The sequence below is a fragment of the Colias philodice genome, chromosome 19 (genome assembly GCF_061535455.1).
Source record: "Colias philodice isolate Cphi_HAF_F1 chromosome 19, ilColPhil1 Martin Lab GWU primary, whole genome shotgun sequence".
NCBI lineage: Eukaryota > Metazoa > Arthropoda > Insecta > Lepidoptera > Pieridae > Colias > Colias philodice.
Genome location: NC_143104.1, coordinates 2,673,684 through 2,694,751, shown reverse-complemented (window position 1 = coordinate 2,694,751; position 21,068 = coordinate 2,673,684). Strand labels below are relative to the sequence as shown.

General features: G+C 32.4%; 2 protein-coding genes across 2 annotated transcripts; both read left to right on the top strand.

Annotated features, from left to right (window-relative positions):
- The first annotated feature begins 17,329 nt into the window (after window positions 1-17,329).
- On the top strand, window positions 17,330-18,332 carry LOC149479823 (carbonyl reductase [NADPH] 1-like). The gene has a single exon (XM_089707477.1). The coding sequence runs from the start codon at window positions 17,395-17,397 to the stop codon at window positions 18,277-18,279; it is 885 nt and encodes a 294-aa protein (XP_089563603.1). The 5' UTR covers window positions 17,330-17,394; the 3' UTR covers window positions 18,280-18,332.
- A 735-nt stretch (window positions 18,333-19,067) lies between these two features.
- On the top strand, window positions 19,068-20,155 carry LOC149479822 (carbonyl reductase [NADPH] 1-like). The gene has a single exon (XM_089707475.1). It carries the CDS (start codon window positions 19,075-19,077, stop codon window positions 19,981-19,983), a length of 909 nt encoding a protein of 302 aa, XP_089563601.1. The 5' UTR covers window positions 19,068-19,074; the 3' UTR covers window positions 19,984-20,155.
- Window positions 20,156-21,068: the final 913 nt, after the last annotated feature.

The following is a 21,068-nucleotide window of genomic DNA, read 5'->3' as shown; positions in this document are numbered from 1 at the left end:
TACGCGATCGATCGTCAAGAATAAGGATTTATAGTCAGTAGATAATGTATAGGTTTGCTGTAAAGATTTTAACTAATAATATTGTATATAATAATGTAAAATATTCATTACTATTACATTTTCTACATACACAGATTTTCATACAATCACTTGTTGTGCAACTTTGTAATTATAACATCAAGATGGCCGAAATTTTAGCATCTTCATTAAGCTATTGTTTCTCTAATTGCGTAATCGTATGCCATTAGGCTAGACCCTAAACATTCCAATGAAAGTTGTGGAAATACAGACTATCTCCGCAGAAATCGGTTTATTGTTTATGTTAATACAAAAGTTATAAGGCCAATTAAGAGCATAACTAAATAACATATTTATAAGTTTGGATACCAGTCTCCCTATAAAAAAAGAAAAATGTAAGTTAATCCTAGATTTAGTTTCAAATTGGCCGAAAGCTTAAATAAAAGCTTAATATTTTTAAAGTGACTATTTCCACCAAAGTACTATCTCGACAATCAAGAGTTGTCTTAATCGGATTTATTTAGGCCTATTTTTTGTCTGAACCTATTTCTAATTATCTGAGTACTGAATCAAAAAAACTAAGTACTGTCTAGCCAATTTATTATCCCTGTGAGACTTATGCAATTCATTTATGAAACGAAATAACGATTAATATGAAATTTCGTGTATCTTTCGTGTTCTTTGAATAGGTCGTTAACTATTTTTTATACCCCTACGTGATAAGAATATCCTGGCAGATAAACGTTTGACGTTAGCTAGGTAATATACATGTAAATAATAAACACGGTTAAAAACATCACAAACAAACTTTAAACAACTGTGCTTTTAATCAGAAAAACTCATGACATTATTGCATTGTCACCGATCCTTGATAAGTGGTTCAAAATTGAATCTAAAGGAGTAGGTTACAAACAAAAATACAGCTGAAGTTAGAAGGCGTGCTTAAAAGTATCTAGACATCCTTAAATACATTTTATCGCCTCACTATTTATACGCTAGTTTATTATCAGTAAATATATAATATTTGTTTCTTTACAAAACTGCTGTTTCTTCTTCCATAATAACAATTACGCCTAACAAAGGCTCAGTGCGGGTAGTAATAGAATTAAACAGTAATAAGGTTACGCCACACTCCGGTAGGTCAAGTTAGCTCTGCTGTTCTTAGCCGCTCTTTGCGAAATTGTTACTTATAACGAAGGTTAATGTTCTTAGTTGGTTATATTTAGAAGTATATTTTTGAGGAAACCTTGTCTAAGAATGAAAAATAAACGACACAAGATATTTGTCTCTCCGCACTTGGCCAGCGTAGTAGATTAAAGTCAGAGTCGTTCTATACATATTTTGTATCAAAGCACATTTATTACTGCTTTCTACTAGAGACTTTAACTTAACAGTCTAAAAATATTCGCCTGGGCCGAGCTTTCCACATTCATATAAAAACATAGCAATTAAATTATGCGTAATAAATAAAATATGTTCGAATAAAACTTGTTAACAATTCTATTCATTTGAAAAAAACTTGATTATGTAAATCATTGATTGATGATGGTGTTTTCATTTTGCTTGTATAATTTTTTAAACGAAGGGTGTTTGAACGAGATAGCAAGAACGGAATCAATATCAAATCGACCCACTAAAGGAAAAGTAAATAATAAATGTCAGTTCTCAAGTTATACGATGCAGCGTTTTATTGGTGATATTTACTAAAATAATTAGCTCTTCTACCGTTCGACATACGGAAAAAACTACGGAAACGTTTTTTTTTTTCCTAGTAAAAAGCTTACGTTTCATTCGCACTTCAATTTTATTACTATAACAACTATCTGTAATAGACCGGGAGATACTGACACAAAATTTCGAGTCATTTGTAACAGGATGGCGGTTCTACAGGGTTCTTAGTACGCAATGACAAAAAGAAAAACGATAGTGTGAACGCTGGTACCGGCGGCTTAGTCGCGTGGGCGTAAGTCGAACTCGTCGGAAAAATAGCGAAAGTCAAAAGATTTGTAACATAAAAATTTTAGAATTTACCGATAGCCCATAAAAAAGAAGTAGGCGGTAGTGTTATGCCATACTTTTCCGGTGTGACTTACAGCCCGCCATACCGACGCGAATGTGTTGATTTAAATAAAACAATTATTCAACCATTTGTATCAGGCTAACTTTTGCACAGATAATCATCGTCGTGCAGCCATTTACGAAAATCACCATGACATACTTTTCGGACGATTCCAAATGGTCGCCATACCGCCGGACCGACCGGAAATCTGCAAAAAATTTTTATTTCGCCAAACTTTTTGTACCAGTATTGCATTTGGATTTTTGGAGAGTATTTGATAAAATGTGACCATTATTATATTTGCCATACTTCTAGTAGGTGGAAAAAGTGCTGTCATACTTGAAAAATTAATTTAGTATTAATTTATATAAGTGAAGATTTCCAACACCTAGATCTCTGAAATTTTGTATTTATATTCGTTGATCCTCAAACTTACAGGAAAAATAAGTGCCATACTGTTACAAATCGTTAGACTTTCGCTATTTTCCGACGAGTTCGACTAACGCCCACGCGACTAAGCCGCCGGTACCAGCGTTCACACCATCGTTTTTCTTTTTATCATTGCGTACTAAGAACCCTGTAGAACCGCCATCCTGATACAAATGACTCGAAATTTTGTGTCAGTATGTCCCGGTCTATAATGAATACTTTGTCATAACAAAACAACAATGCAGAACGCCGCTCAGTAGGACGTATCCTATCTGTCAGTATGAACGTAGCGTATTTTTCCTTTAAAATAATACTAGAGGTCCGCCCCGGCTTCGCCCGTGGTACATATTTCGCAATAAAAGGTAGCATATGTCCTTTCTCGGCTATCAAAATATCTCCATACCAAATTTCATGCAAATTGGTTCAGTAGTTTAGGCGTGATTGAGTAACAGACAGACAGACAGAGTTACTTTCGCATTTATAATATTAGTATGGATACTAGCGATCTGCCCAGCTTCACCCGTTCATATAATAGCCTATAGCACGTAGAGATCACGTACAAAATAAAAGAATTTTTTAAATAGGTGCAGTATAAATGCACACAAAATTTTCAGCTTTAAATAATTAAAAATAGTTTACCAAAATCGCTATTTCCTTCAACCTATACCAGCCTCTTCAAATACTCCATGATGGGTATTGAATTAGGACCGGATTAAGGGGTGGTAAGCAGTGCTTCTGAAAGGCCGATCATTCTTAATACTATAGTTTCGAAGAGCGAACTATAACAGAGAAACTGTTCGTATGAGATAATTAGAGACATAAGGAAATTATTATGGGAACCATTGCAATAACAATATAATTTCATTGAGTCGTACTGTTAATGGAAGCCTTGGGATATATTTGTACGAACATATTATATATAATATTATTATGTTTATAGCTAATAGTATTTCATATAATGATTAGGTTATAAGATGTAATTCTAGAATATCATGCACAAGGGAAATCATTTTTTTTATTTATAACAATAATGATAACTTGCGTTAATCGTAAAATTCATCTGCGTCATAATAATATTAAAATAAAAGAAGGAGTAGTACGAAGTACCGAAAAGCTTAAAAAATATTATAATATAATATTTAAAATTATTTTCAGTTATAACTATTCACATGAATACTATTGACGTACATAAAACTCATGTGCGTCATACTTCTATTAAAATCTGACCCATAAAAGTACCTAGTAGTTAGTATCTAATAAAATTTTCATACTGTACCTAGTTGTTAGCGTAAAATCATGAATACCTTCTACAATTATTTTAATTCCACAATAGAAGCAATATTTACATTCATCATTGGAGATCAAAAAAGTTCAGACCACAATTAAAATCACTACATAGTATAGAAAAAAGTCGCTTCCCGCTGTCTATCTCTTTACATGCTTAGAAATTTAAAACTACGCAACGGATTTTGATACGGTCTTTTTTAATACATAGAGTGGTTAAAGAGGAAGGCCTTAGTATATAATTTACTAATCCTACAGTAGTGTCGTGGTCTACACGTGTAATCCAGTGATACAAAATTGCAAATTTCTAATAGCTTTCTAGCAGCTGACGAAGCCGCAGACGGAAAGCTAGTGTGTAAATTATAAATTTCCAAATAACGTTAATACAAAGAGATTTGACGAAAACAACTCCCGATCTTTGCATTTAATCCTTCGTCTTAACTTCTTCACTATTACTATAACAGAAGTCTCAAGAGCTATTTGAGTCAATTGTACAGTATCAAGGAGAATTAGTCGGATCCGGTGTGAAATGGAAATGAATTGAATTAAGGCTTGCGGAATTGAGGCTCCATCATGCTGATTGGTAGATAGTGATTGGACAAAAGTGGATTGGGAATTGAACTGTTTGAATTACATAATAAGCGTTGCCATTTTTGTTACTGCTCTGGGTTTAGACGTGGTTGAAATGATAGATAAATGAAATCGATATTATATAAGTTTGCGTACAGTGTTTATAATTTTCAAGAATACGACAAAAATTAAATTACCTGACAGTTTTGTTGTTAATTTTACAATACGGTTACGTTATGGTAAACCTAAATGTCCTCTCTTTTAATGGTTGCCTGGAATAGATTGCTTTACAAGGCCGTTATTTGTACACTCACCATAATATATTTTTTTTATTTTAATTTCGTTTTTTTATGTTTTCTGGGATTCTTCAATAAGTATATTCAATAGTGAAAACCTCAACATTGTAAAAAATAAAAACTTAAAGAGATGTATCTGTATTGCCAGTACAGATTTGTATGTTGAAAGTTTGTTAAATTTCATTTGACAATAAAAGAGCAAACTTAATAACTCGGGACATGAAAGCAATATCCACACTAAAAGCGTTTCGGGTTTGTACGGGGAATGTCATTTAAAAAAATATTTTTCCCCGTTTCCCATCTGCCTGGGACAAATTACTCTATCTGTCAGGGATCATGATCATATCGGGAAAAACATGGGTGCTGCTAGGGCTGCCAACAATATTTTGGAGATATTTTTCAGCTATTTTTCAAGATGCGTTGTGATTATAATCGTAAATTTTTAAACGTGTATAATTTTATTTGTAATTTTGTATTAAGTTTGTTAAATTTTAGAACAGATCATGCGTACTCTACTTAATTACTCTCCTACTACATTTTTTTAAGTGAATAATTAAATCGGGAAAAATTTCATGAGATTGTGATTTGCTATAGAAAATATATAAACGAATAGGCGTCAAAAGTGGTAGCAGAAAAAAATAACTCCAGATCCTATACTAGTAGTGATATTCGTACTATAGCCATGATGGGGAAAACTCTTTAAATAATATTATCACTATGTATGCGTAATTGATCTATTTATTTAAAATTAATGAACATGTAAGCAAAATGAACCTTGTTCATATGTCTATACATTTTCCTATATAAAAAATACACACATAAAATAAATAATTGAATAAAACTTAGCTGTGTCAACCCTATCGTGAAGTTAGTACTTGCACCTTATGGTTTGGTGATAAAGTTCACTCTGGGGTTCATTAGGCATGTATTGGAAGAGGATTATGCGATCTGATGAATTATTTTGCAGCGGTCGGACGCTGTTTATACAGGATGTTTCCATCAATTACGTATCTAACGGTTGTTACGGTAACGTGGAAAAACCGTTCGATATTCCTACGTGAGGTATAGAATTATATAAATTGAATTGTAGTATCTCCAGTTTTTCGATGTTTAAGTTTACAGTGCATTAATGTTTATGGTAAAAAAATAATTACATAAGTAGGATTTAAATAAATGTGATTTGATGACTATTTTTAGATCAAGTTTTTTGGAATATGCTTTCAATAAGATAGGAACATTAAAAATTTTAATTATAACATCACATATTTACGTTATTGTTGAATTGTTGAATTCATTCAATCGATTCTTTTTTTTTTTTTGAACTGCTGATTAGAAGACAATACTAGTATTAAATTCATAAGCCTTTATTAGTTTTACCACAGTCAAGTAAAACATGAGCAAAATGTACATAATATTATGTAACATAATCAGAAATTCATGAAACAAATAACTTCATTATGATTGTATAGCGTCTATCCTTACCAATTACTCATCAAATCATTCTCAGAGCAATTTTATTCCACCAAAACAAACTGCATTTACCTTAGGATCAAATGATTGATGTAGGACTGATGTCTCCAGTAATGCCGTGGAAGATTGATCGGCTCCCGAGAGCTCCACACTTACGAATGCTATCTAAAGACTTTAAGATTATGATTTCAGTGACAGTTCAATAGCAATTCTGTATGGGTAGTCGTGAATGGCATGCAAAAATGGTAGGCATTATTGGTTATATGGCAAGGGAAAACATGAGTTGAAACGTATGAAATATTAAAAGTTATAATTAGTGGCTATGTTATCTATGTAAGTAAATTAGGTTCAAGCCTATTGTTAAATGTTATTAGATTTATTCTAGTATTAAATTGTCACGGCTATGCTACTTATGGTGTTACTAGATTTCCGCCCGCGGCTTCGCCCGCGTTTGCAAAGGAAAACCCGCATAGTTCCCGTTCCCGTGGGATTTCCGGGATAAAAACTATCCTATGTGTTAATCCAAGTTACCCTCTATATGTGTGCTAAATTTCATTGTAATCGGTTCAGTAGTTTTTACGTGAAAGAGTAACAAACATCCATACATCCATACATCCTTACAAACTTTCGCCTTTATAATATATATATATTAGATTATTATCAAGAAAGTTTAGGTTGCACATTCACAATTCAAGCGAAAAAAACATTGTGTATGTAAAGCAAAAATGAACAAAAAATAAGAGAATGTTTTACTTAAAAGCATTAGAAACATAAGTATCCAAAGGTTCAAAGAAAAAATCAAAAGCCTCTTCAGATAAAATAGCTCGACTTTTCAACGTTATCTTAAGTCTTTCATTTGCCTTAATCCTTTAGAATTTAAGGGGAAAAATTCCTTATTATTTAATAGCTGGAGTTTTTTATAAAGTGCGAACGTCCTCCAGGGTTTGTGAGACTAAATGTTGTAATTAATTTGACGTGCCTCTTGTCTCCGTAACGACGGTTCTGGATTAAGGTGCTTCTTACGTTGGATTACGCTGATGTGAATTATCATTTTGAGTACGAAATTTTGGATGATGTATGCTTGGTTACGCAATGTAACATCATTTGAAGCTTAGTTACAATGTTAGATGAGTATACCAGTGAATAATAGTTTTCGAAATGACTTATATTTTCTATTTTCTTCTATCAGATATTATTAAAAAATATCTGAATAAATAAGCCTTTCAAAGCGTGCAAAAATCAATTTAAATTAAAAAATGCTTAAGTTTTCTCTCCATAAGAACCATCCACGTACTTCAAGGAATATTATAAAAAAAGAATTAACGAAATCAGTTCAGCCGTTCACCCGTCATGCCGTGAACAAGAGATATGGAATATTTTTTTTTTGGAAAAGAACAAAATAATATTGTCATTAAACCCGTAGACATATTATTATGGAGTTTAAAACGTCGTGCTTTCCTGCTATTCCCTAGTGAGATGGTCTTTTCATTCAGTCCCCTTACAGACGAGACAGAAATCTGAGGACAAGGAAAAAACAATTAATATTAATGAATGAATTACACCAGAAATTGTAGTACCCGAAAATGTAATATTTACCGATGCTTTGAATTTTGTACTATATAAACGATTTTTATTTAAGTTTTTCATCCGGTCTATCTCTATTTGTACCAAATTCCTATTAGATATAATATGTATGTATTCAAAATTTCATTTAGATTCGAAAAATTGCAAAAAGAATGAAGATGAGTGTGTCGAATGCGCGCGGAATCGCGAACACTCGCGCTAGCGCGTAGCACAACGTAGCACGTTGATTATCCAAAGGAGTATCTTTATCTCAAATAATATAAGATTATCTTCAGTTTAAGAGATTAACACAAATCAACAAACTTCAGCTCAGATATTTATATAGATGTGGATTAACATTTAAATAATCCAGCTTTCGCATTAATAGTGTAGATCTGAGATTCAAACACTAAATATTTTAAAGGATATACGGCGATGGCGCAGTTTCGTTGCGTATTCAGTTTTACGCCTCTAAGTGCACGTTCGTATCATATGTAAGGCAGGAAGATATTAAGGTGTGGGGTACAGTGGGTTCTATTTATTTATTTATCATATGATTGTTTGAAGACTCACTACTACCCGAAAAAGATTAAACTTTACAATCGTCTTAACCCGGATTGGAATCTGGTAGTGACCAATAGAGTATAGAAGAACACAGAAGAATCATTAATCGGCACATATTATTACTACACAAGAATTATATTTTGCCTCGAGATCAGTTCAGAAAAAAATATACTTTCCATGCAATGCTGTATTTTTTTTGTACCATAACTTATACCCAGCTCGTTATTTTTTGATTCATGCTTCATCAATCATTTTTTAATATTTACATAGATTATTGCTATTGTATTCGGGTATATTATTATAAATAATAAAAGCATAAGAGCATATAAAGCTCATTGCACCCCCATCCTTAGCAACGTGAGTGTGGTCGCGACTGGGCGTTAAGCACAATGTGCGGATTTAAAATTCCATTTCCGCGTACGTGATCGCGTCAGTTTCGATCCGGATCCGCGGATCCCGGGACCCTGTTTATATTATACACTAGCTGTGATCCGCGGTTTTACCCGCGTGGCTACACTCCTGTTGGTCGTAGCGTGATAATATAATATAGCCTATAGCCTTCCTCGATAAATGGCCTACCTAACACCGAAATAATTTTTCAAATCGGACTAGTACCTACTTCCTGAGATTAGCGCGTTCAAACAAAGAAACTCTTCAGGTTTATAATATTATAGTATAGATAGGTACTATGCGGGATCCTGCGAGGCGCCGCGTTATTTGGCATCATTTTAAGCGTTCATTCCATTATTTGGCGGAAAGAACACGTGATTGTAGAATGAAATAAATGGCGGGTTTAGGTATACTTGTGTTAAGAAAAGTGTGTCTTTTTTATGTATTTAGTCTTTTTATGTGTATGTATTCAGTATTTTAGGTTATGTAGCTATGTATTATATGTAAAAAACATTAATATTGCACGTTCTTAATGAGCGCATTGATCAGTAGAAACGATTTTCCAAACCGCTTTCCATTCGAAACTATAAATTAAATGTTAAAAACGAAATAGTAAGACAATAGGAGCGGTTCATTCCGGTCAATGCACATTTCCTTGCCCCAGCCGATATAATGAGTTGACCGCCGGCCAAACCGCCAAGATGCCTTCGCCTTTTAATGAATTTAACAAAATACTGCAAGAGATACTATAAGTATTTCTTACTATAAATTCAATTTTGTCGTACACAATGTTGAGAATAGATTTTTTGTTAAAATTCATTTTTTTAACTGTTCGCGTGTTTGTGTACCTATTTTAAAGACATACAATATGTAAATACTATGTAATATGTAGTTGTAGACATACATGTAACTATGTAATATGTAGTTCTTTTGCTTTACCAAATAATTCTTTTGTTCATGTTTTGTACTTGCTTCTGACCACACACACATATTACTCAATTAAAATTTTTTTATAAAAATAATATCTCCTCATCGCTTCTCCGAAGATACAAGGAAACATTTCCAAGCAATAAAAAAAACATTAGTTTAAAAACATCTTTTCGAACTAGACTAAAAAAATAATACAAATTATGAAAAAGATTACTAAGTATTGATTATTGGAAACCATCGTTATAGTTTTATATTTTGTTTAACTATCGCTACAGAGAATACAATTCATTATAAGTGCAGAGAAATGATAATTATTGTTTAATTAAAAGTTCAAGAACAGTTGTAATAAATTTATCAGGTTGCAAAGAAAGAAATAGCTTTTGTATCTTTTGTATAAAGATCTCTTCACTATAATGGAGCTAAGACTAATTAATTTTTAATATTTAACACAAGAAATAAAGTCTATCATAGTTTGTTATTTGTTATTGTTACTTTGTTGTTGTTATTTGTTATTATTTGTTATTGTTATGTTATTGTTACATACTAAGCATAAGGGTGCTTTTCCACCAATAATGTGCGAGGATGTGTAACGAAGAATATTGCGTTTGTTATTTATTTAGGTAAATAACCTAAAACTTATTATTTAAATTTTAACAACAATAATGTGTACATCGCCTTTTAATCCTTTAAAGAACACAATAAAAATACCCACGCTAGAACCCAGAGAAAAATGGTGGTAATAAGCAATTTTATTCCGTGCTCATCTTGAAAATCTTTCAACGTATAAAACAATGAATTCCCATTGTAATTCTGCGCAAGTTATAATTCCGCAGCATTAAAATATAATTTAATATTCCCGCGGTCGTTACAGTCACTTGGAAATTAGCATAGTTGAATGTTTGATTAGCCTTTCCCAGTAAAACACAGTTCTGACCTATTAAGTGTTCGTTAATTGCGAATTAATGCATACTACTAGTGTCATTTGCGCGCGAAATCTCATAAATTGCGCGAAGGGAGTTGCCATTTGCAAATGGCCGCTTCAGTTTCGGTTTTTCGCGGTTGATTAAAGTTGGGAGAAGTTTGGAGTTATTGTAATCTGAATGAAGATTAGGGTATTCTTCTATTCGTAACTATAACTTGTAGCTGTATATGCAGATAGATTTTGAATTTTCTACAATCAACTACGAATACATTTAGTGTACCTATATAAAAGGTAAATAATCCAGCCGAGAACTTAACCCCTCAAAACTCAAGAAGTTCTTAAACGTTGAATTATTTTTACCCTCCAAAGCCCCTCACAACCTCGCCATAAACTTTTACCGTACATAGCAATTGTTTCGAACGAGGTCTGAAACTGCTTTGATTTACAAATATTATATGGTACATGGCACCATAACATCATAACACGGCTGTGGCAAGGGGCCAAAGGTTGTCGACAGCTGGCGGACTCACATTTATTTATTATTAATAGAGACCACGCAATATTATATTCATGTACCTATGCAAATACTAGCCAAAGGTTTATAGCCCATGATTTTACATGTAATTAATAGTCCTACGCAATACGTTGAAAACGTGAATATCAATATGTGAATATTTAAGTAGAATGGTATGTAATTTGCTTTTGTACTAAGTATATATTGTATTATGAAACTGTAAGGTAAGGGATCGATTATTTACATTAGATATATTGAAACTATAAAGAGGTTAGAGGTGTATTAATAATATATTGGTAATATTAAAACGTTCGTAATTAATTTCAAAACTTTAGAAGGGTGTTAATTGGAAAAATGAAAGTGCTTGCTTTGTTTTTGTTCAGGCAATAGGTATGCATAAGAAATACAATTTAACTCGTCCTAATACTCAAATAACATAGTTAAAGAAATTCACATAAGCATAATTAAGTTATTAAAGTATAAGATTTTTTTAACTTCATACATAGGTAGGTATTTATTATTGAAGAAAAATTGGTTGTCTGTAAAGTCGGTTTACTGACGATAGTTGAACGTGACAACGTCCGATTGTGCTTCTTTGTCGCTGGTTCCGCGCTCTCGCTTGCACTTCAAGCCTTACATGGAACGCCTCAGAGCGAGGTAACACCGCATGAGTCATTTTTTTTCATGCGTGCAGCCGGCTCTATCGAATTATAAGATGTTGTCACGTCAAAAAGGCTTTAAACATCTTCTTATTTCTATCTAGATGTTACCACAGACTAGTAAATAATAACTAAGCTGTTACGAAGCATATTTATCATCATGTAATTTTTATATCTACCTACTTAACGATAATTATTACTGGGGACCATTTTTTCGCTATTTAGTCGCGAAATTGACGGGGGCTTGAGGACTTTATGTAAGGCGGTGTGCAGAATGATAGAATGCTATTTTAAATTAATCGAAGTTCAATATTTACTGAATAAATTCGTCCAATAAAAAGCTTAGTTTAAGGCGCATGATGTATAAAATACGTTACGTTCTGTATGATCTGTTACATGGCAGGAATATTGATTATTAAAGTTCTATGTAAATGAATTTAATTAATTTAATTGTATTTATTCGTTAACAAATACCCTTATAAATATGACATTTATTTTTGTACAAATTTAAAAAAAAAACTTGGTTTAAAGCAGTTTAATTCTGTTATCTATAATCTGATTTTCTCGATTTTAATGAATAACAAAGTACATCAACTTGAATATAAGACGTAAAAAACGGGTCTATGTGAAACCGCCCTAAAGGCTGTTTTAAACTTCAAATGCAGGATACCATAGCAACTCTTTTACACTATCACATAATTGACGAGGGGCAGAGAAAGCTTAATATTTGCTCTATAGTTCGGGTAGTTTTATAAATTTTTTACTTCTTTAAAAAATATTTTAAAGAACAGAAAAAAATTCTGTTTGTGTGCCTGTTACCTTAGCAATCGAATTTCTTTCTCTCTTTCAGTTTTAAGACGCATTCCTATATACTTTGTATACAGACTTTATTATTGCCTTTTGTGCTTTAAAACTCACAAGAAACACTTCATAATTTAGCTACTACTTAAGTACTTATAAAATAGAACCCTTCACTAAACTACAAGGAAAATAAGATTTTCTCTACCAAGAAATAGTTAATAAGTTTTAAATCATTAGCATTTCTCGGAAACTTATTACCGGGCAATTTCCTTCAAATTGAAATTAAATTAGTTGTCTTTATTTTGTTTTGTGTATTCTAGAGTTAAATAGTCTTAAGTCATCAGTTAATTGGTCAGGTCTAAGCTCTGGAGGGAAGCCAAAACGGCGCTCGTAATAGTAAAATAAATTATACATTTATTTATGGTTCTTGCTTCCGAAAAACTATTGCTAGCCAAATTAGTATTATTGTCAGCAAAGTGGTAATAAATTGAATGTTTACGCATGTTATAGCTAACATTATAACGATATAAAGTATAATTTATATATTTTATGTAATTTCATATTTAAGCTGTTAACGTATTTGTATTATCTGTTTATTTTTATTATAAGTCCAATGAAATAATTATGCTCTAATTATAAATATTATATTTAAACCTGTTTGACCAATAATCCTACCTTCAAACGCTTACAGGAATTAAAAAAAGACAATATAGGCACACAAGGCTTGTCAGACAAATACAAAATGCATCACCGTAGACACTAGGGAATGCAATCCCGATCCCGCGGGATCCCGATCTCGCGAGATCTCGTGTAATTTTTCGGGATCAATCCCGACGCATCATATGACGAGATCCCGTTCGAGATTGACGGGATTGGGCGGCAGTGGTCAGCGACGCAACACACAACCACTCGGGACGCCAAGGGATACCAAGCAAGTATCTTATAAGAAAAAAAATAAAAATATAATCACACGATTATATCGTAAAGAATATTGAGCCTATTACAGCATTAAGGAATATATGGAAGATAAAAACCCATGGAGGGTTGTCGCGTAAAAACCACAGGACAGTTCTTTGGCATATTATGATAATATACAGTTACATATTTTGTAAAATTAAATTGTAATACTGAAATGATTTAAAAGAGCAACTATGGAGTTTCTTGCCGGTTCTTCTCCATAGATACTGCTTTCCGAATCGGTTATCGGTGGTAAATGTTAAAAATATGTATTGACGTTTCAAAAGTGCTTCTCGAAGAAGTCTAATTGAATAAATAAATGTTTGAGTTTAAGTTTGAAAAGAACCAAAACAAGCAGATATTAATACGGCAGTAGGTACTAATCGAAGATGACTTGCCTCTTTCAATGATTGCAGAAGATTTGAATTTACGTGCTGCACAAACTAATAAATCGCTTTAAGAGGAATTAGAAGAAACTCTGCGAGCTTCTAAAAGTCCTTTTGCACGTATATCCACGTCCACGAGCTTAGACAAATTAGAATCTACCATTAAAAAAGAAATGGATTTGTTTGAGTGTGGAGGAACAAGGGGGCAATTTTTGCAGTTTTCATATAATTGCTTCGCCACGCTGTTACCAACCAGCGTTGAGTCGGAGAGGGCATTCTCAGCAGCGGGGTACATTGCAACGGACATTAGATGCCGTTTAGCAGATGAAACTATTAATACCCGTTGTTTTTTAAGGAGTCATTTTCAAAATCACTCTTTTTCCTAATTCCCTTGAAATAAGCTTATTGTTTTGATTACAAGTATCCTACTTTTAAGAAATAGCTCTGTATAATTTGGCGCATGCTGTGTTAACCTCTAATTATTTGTTACTTTATCACAAGAAATATATTATGTTATGTAATATTTATATTCAAGAATCATTGTAAACAAATGTTGGTTGACCAAATAAATAAAATAAAATAAAATTACCTAATTTACCTACGTTAATTTCCTTACAACCTGATTATTATTTAGTTGGTAAGATTAAAGAATAAAGGTTTTTATTTTCTTTCGAGTAGTAGGTATGTTATTTTAGTTAACCTCACTATCACAAACAAGCAGTTACTAGCTTTTTCAGTCATCTGAATTCAACATTTTTTAAATTAGACGGGATCCCGAAAATTCCGGGATCCCGCGGGATTGATATTTCTAATCCCGCGGGATCTCGAATTTGCAATCTCGAGTCGGGATTGCATTCCCTAGTAGACACATTATCTTACAAAATCACTCCATCATTTCATCAATAACAAAATAATCAATACTTAATCACCAGGAGATACGAGTACGAATGGACCAGCGTTTAATCTCAACACACGGCCGATTTTATCGCTGACAGCAATTATTAATAGCCAAGGCTTTGCCGGATTAACTCTGCTACATAGTGGCTTAAGACCCATCTCACCTATACAAGCCTTTTTAATTACTCGAGCAAGGATTTACAGCTAGATTACAAAACAAATTTATATCTACTTTCCCAACGAATTGTTAGAAGGCATTGCCGGAAGGCATCGCGTGATTCGAAATAGCAGCCAATGTTATATTTTAAGCCTTATTTTTTAATTGGTAGGATTTAATTTCGATTGCGGGCAGGATAGACGTTACGTTGTTCAATTTGCCCTTATCGCGATGTTTACAAACGTTACGAGATTATCAAACGCTTTGATGAATAATTGTTGCCTTGACGTCGCTTTCACATTTTGCTTTTTAATTGTTGGATATTAAATGCTAAGTGGCGATTGGTCAACTTTAAACGCATTTAATTATTATGAAAGGGGCGAAAATTTTAACGTGAAGTATTAATCTATCTGTTCGTTTTTTAGTTTTCTTCGTGGTTTAAAAAAAACCTGTCATGCTTTTCAATTTTCAATTATTTACTTATATGTGAAATATATTAAGAAGTCATTAATAAAAAACTTAAAGAGACGCCAGAAATATTCTTACAGTTGCAAATTTATAAGAACATAATTTGCTTGAAGTCCACAGAAGTACTAACTGAATCTCGTTGACCCACAACTAAAGGTCTTGTGAGTTAAAAATAGCATAAAATATTAACTTTGTCCTTCACCTGTATATTTTCTTAATGTATCCTTTGAAATTTATAAGGAATCTTTAGCTTTTATATCGACGTAGATTGTTTTCGTAATCCTTAGACAGGTCTTTATAATGTTAAATTATTTGATAGGAACTTCTAGTTATAAATCACTTCTTTTCTCGACTGTCAGACGTAATTTCCGATGGGCGACCTGGTTGGCCAAAGTAAAATAAAATAACCACCTACCTTACCGCGCGGTTTCACCCGTGAAAAACCCAGCATAGGTTGGTTTTGTAGAGTGGCTTTTCACAAATGGAAAGCTCATCATTTGTACTACTTATTAACAAAGTCACTGATAGCCTTTTTAAAATATATTGATATTTATATAATTTAACATATACCTACCTGCGATACCATTCTACACAATTGCACTATTTATCCATATAATGACGACGCGACGGTTTTAATGTAGGTACATAATATGATCCCTTTTCGGAAAATAAGCATCAATAAATTTTAAAATAGACTCATATAAAAAGAGATTATAGAAAATATTATATTATTCGTAACTCTGTCCTGACGTAAGATATGAAGTTAGCGCATTGCACAGATAATAAATATTAGAGATTATTTTTCCGACCCAAATATCGACCAATATTAGAATTGCACCATTCGACGTCACGTGGTACAACCTACATAGTATTATACTGATAATTTTTTGAAAATTTTCTCTGGTCGTTGACGTCAAACTGACAGGTTGAATTCAATTGTGAAATTATTGGCCGAGATTTGGGACGTAAAAATAATCCCCCGAATACCACACGAGCTTCAAAATTATTTAGACATTCAATGATAATAATTAACAAATAAATAAAGATATTTCTAGTATCTGAATACCACAATACTCAATTGCAAATCCAACAATAATGGAATACAAAAGAGCGTGTGCACCGAGCACACGCGTCAGAAGTGAAACTTCTTTAAGATACAAATGTACCAAAATCGTCGCCTTACTCCATGAAACAAAGAGGTTTCACTTCAAAAACTTTTAAAATGAAAATATAATTAATGTACCAGATAGAATAGATAGATAGAGATAGGAATAAAAGCGAAAACAAAATAAAGGTGCAGAAGATCATGTACTTAAATTAGATGTAACAAATGTAATCTGTATCCTCTGTCGGAAATTTTTAAATAAATAAACAAAGTCTCTCCTATAATACATACGACGTTACGGTTTAAACCTAAAAAAAAATAAAGCACTTAAAATCGGTCTCTACATTTTATTACTCTGTGTCCATTCAACACGCCCGATTAAACTTTGCTCCAGCTGATGCGATTTGTTATTTAAATAACCTTAGATGTAGATCTCAACATTTTATATTTTTAACCACCTGTGACAAAAATAGCGTGGATTTTAAACGATTCGTGTTAGAATGCGAGAATTAAATAAATATTGTGCCAGTGTTTTTAGTTTGAGAATTATGAAAAATTGTAGTCAGGTATTTTATATTTTCGTTCAATATTCCTCTAATAACAATCCGTAAAGTAGATGGTCTATGAGAGACTGAAAATTTAATGCAAATGAGAACTTGTGCCCCAATATATCAATGCAATGTCTTTACTTTTTAATCATTTTAGGAACCAGGCAGCTAAACCACAACAATTAATAATTACTTAAAATATCCTTCTGATTTACTTTACCATACCTAACAGACATGTTCAAAAAAATGTGCAGTTACATTTGTGTTGTATGTATAACATTTGATAACAGTAAAATAAATTACGTTAATAATATTGATTCACGAGCTCTGATATGCTTCTTATCATCTCCGGCTTACGAACATTACTATTTTATTGTCAATCTAATATTGAATGTGCTGCAGTTAACATGGCTGATAAAATTGCTATAATAACTGGGTCTAACAAAGGTGTAGGTTTCGGTACTGTTAAAGAATTGTGCAAAAGAGGTGTTGGTGTTGTTTACTTAACTTCAAGAGATGTGAATCGTGGGAAAGAAGCTATTGAACTTTTAGAAAAAGAAGACCTACATCCCAAATTTCACCAACTCGACGTAAGTAATGAAGATAGTGTTAAAACTTTTGCTGAATATATTAAGAAAGAGCATAATGGAGTAGATATTCTGATTAATAACGCTGGCCTCCTAGATCCTGATTTTTACAAAATTAACTATGAAGATGCAAAACGAGTTATTGATACCAATTACAATGGAGTTTTATTAATGCAAAAGTACTTCTTTCCAATTATGAAGGAGAATGGACGAGTCATAAATGTATCCAGCGCTTGGGGCCATATAACGAACATTAGAAATTCACATTGGATTCAACGCCTTACTAAAGAAAATGTAAGCCTAGAAGATATAGATGCATTTATTAACTGGTTTCTAGATTCTGTAAAGAATGGAACTGTGAAAGAAGAGGATTTCGTTTCTAAGACAGTTGTTGCATATAGAGTATCAAAAGTGGCACTGGCTGCTCTAACTAGAATTCAACAAAAAGAAGTTGGGAAGAATATTTCAATCAATACACTTCACCCTGGTTTTGTTCGTACGAATATGACCAAAGGAGCAGGTGATATGTCCGCAGAAGATGCTGGTATCATCCCTGCATATCTGGCTCTTGATATTGATCAGTCTGTTAAAGGCAAGTATATTTGGTTTGACAAAACTGAAAAGGACTGGACGGATACTAGTCTTAACTTAATAAAACCATTTCAACACTTCGAAAAGTGCATTGAAGATGCGGCCAAAAAATGATAATTTTAAGAATCTTCAATATTTTTGAGGTTTTAGACAATGCTTGTTGAAATACCAAATTAATAAGCTATAACATTTAATAGTTATGTTTATTTCGTAAAATTCGTTTTGTACTTCTATTTTTCTTAAAAATAAGTATTTTTTTTGGAACTATATTGTTTGTATTAAGTATTATTTATACACCAGTCAAGAAAGTATATGACATGATAATATGTGTTTTATTTGCCCTCTTTATTAGTTTCATAAATCCTACATTAAACTTCGCGTATTGAACTTTAATGTCAACAAGATGTAACAGGAAAATATCTAGAGAAATCGCTGTGCTAAAATTTCATAACATAAGTATTTTAGACAATATGAAACGTTATCGAGATTACCTTTTTTTATTGAGTGTGCATTGAAAAATACACAATTATGATGTAACGCAGTATAAACATTACGGATAAGATAGTACTGATAGTGCTCTGTTGAAATACAAAACCACTAAAATCAAATTTCTTAAAATTTAGTTCTTTCCAATAAGAATTTCAAGTAATAGAATATGATTTAAGATCATAAATATTAATGTTAATCTAGTTATCGAGATCCTCCATTGTTTTAGAGAACGTCAGTTAACATTTTATTTATTTAAGTCGTGGTCAATAGTCATATTTGCCTAATGAACAACTGCAATGATAACAGCTAAATATACAGTAAACATTGCGCATAGGGGATTTTGATATTATTCTTATCATCTGTTGATTATAAGAACATAACGTTTTAGGGCAATTTAAAATGGAAAGCCGTGCAGTAAACATGTCTGATAAAATTGCTGTAGTAACTGGCTCTAACAAAGGTGTCGGTTTCGGCATTGTCAAAGAATTATGCAAAAGAGGAGTTGGTGTTGTTTATTTAACATCGAGAGATATCAATCGGGGTAAGGAAGCTATAGAGATTTTAGAAAAAGAAAACCTGCATCCCAAATTTCATCAACTTGACGTAAGTAATGAAGACACTGTTAAAAGCTTTGCTGAATATATCAAGAAAGAACATAATGGACTAGATATTCTGATTAATAACGCGGGTTTAACTGCATCTGACTTTCATAAAACTACCTATGAAGACGCAAAAAGAGTTATAGATACAAATTATTGTGGAGTTCTATTAATGCAAAAATATTTCTTTCCAATTATGAACGAAAATGGACGAATTATAAATATATCTAGCGTCTGGGGCCATATAACGAATATAAAAAATACGTATTGGATTCAACAACTAACTAAAGAAAATGTAAGTGTTGATGACGTCAATGCGTTTGTAACATGGTTCCTGGATTCCGTAAAAAATGGCACAGTGAAAGAAGAGGATTTCGTTTGTCACACTCTTCTTGCATATAGAGTGTCAAAGGTAGCTGTGTGTGCTCTTACTAGGATACAACAAAAAGTAGTTGGGAAGAATATTTCTGTGAATTCAATGCATCCTGGTTTTGTGCGTACTAAAATGACTAAAGGAGCTGGGGATATGTCAATAGACGATGCTAGTATTATACCTGTATATTTAGCTCTTGATGCCGATCAGTCTGTGAAGGGTAAGTATATTTGGTTTGATGGAACTGAAGTGGACTGGGCAGATACTAACCTTGACATAATTTATCCGTTTGAAGTCTTCGAAAAGTATTATGTTGATGCAGCTAAAAATAATAATAATAATTTTCGGGATCATTAACGTTCCTCTTTTAGAATCTTGTCAATGAGTGAGTAAAATACCAAAACAATACGTATAATTATTAATTTTATGAGTTAAGTTTATAAAGTTATCGTAATTCAGTATTTAAAAGCCTGTTATAATTTACATTTCGCCTTTCGATAATGGTAGTAGGTAGAAGGAAACGAAAGTACCTGAAATAAGTAATTAGTATTAATATCTAATAAAAATAGTTGTACATGTTACATGTGTTTTATTTACCTATACATTTTTTTAATTTCATAAGCCTCATAAAATGGTAGCGACTGGATGGTGATATTTTTGTGGTGATATATTATAAAGAGTGATGTTGTAGTCTACAACTGCGTTAAAACATTCACACAACTCTAAAAAAAAAATTGGTTGTCTGTAAAGTCGGTTTACTGGCAATAGTTGAACGTGACAACGATTGTGCTTCTTTGTCGCTCATTCCGCGCTCTCGCTTGCACTTCAAGCCTTACATAGAACGCCTCAGAGCGAGGTAACGCCGCATGAGTCATGTTTTTTCGTGTGTGCAGCCGGCTCTATCGAATTATAAGACGTTGTCACGTCAAACTTCCTTTTAAATTAAATTAAATTAAATTAAATTTATTTATTTTTCTCATCACAAATGCACAATCAACACATACATTGTTAATCTATATATCTTAACACTAACAACCTTTCACTTGCGGGTAAAGTCAGAGGCAGCAGTTAGTAATTAATAATATCAAATTCATAAGGAAATAATATATAATGTTATATTTGAGAGTTATAAATATCTAATACATTAAAAATACGTACTTTTTAATGTTTTCTTTATGACATACCTACTTGTAACTCTTGGTATATATACCAGGTATATCAAAATAATTAAGCGTTGTTATCGAGATTACATGTTTTTGTGCAGTGTGCAATGTAATCATCATAATTATTGTAATAATTTTTAATTACACTGAAGATAAAGCGTACCTATCTCTACCAAAACATTGTAATTTTATTAAGAGTTCGTAAAAAATAATAACCAAAAATGTAATGCATTACTTCTTAAGGTTAGCATTAAGAAGGCAAATCAGTAATTATTCATA

What these genes read in the sequence shown, in the direction of transcription:
- LOC149479823 (XM_089707477.1), top strand. Translation starts at nt 17,395, where the DNA reads ATGGCTGATAAAATTGCTATAATAACTGGGTCTAACAAAGGTGTAGGT.
- LOC149479822 (XM_089707475.1), top strand. Translation starts at nt 19,075, where the DNA reads ATGTCTGATAAAATTGCTGTAGTAACTGGCTCTAACAAAGGTGTCGGT.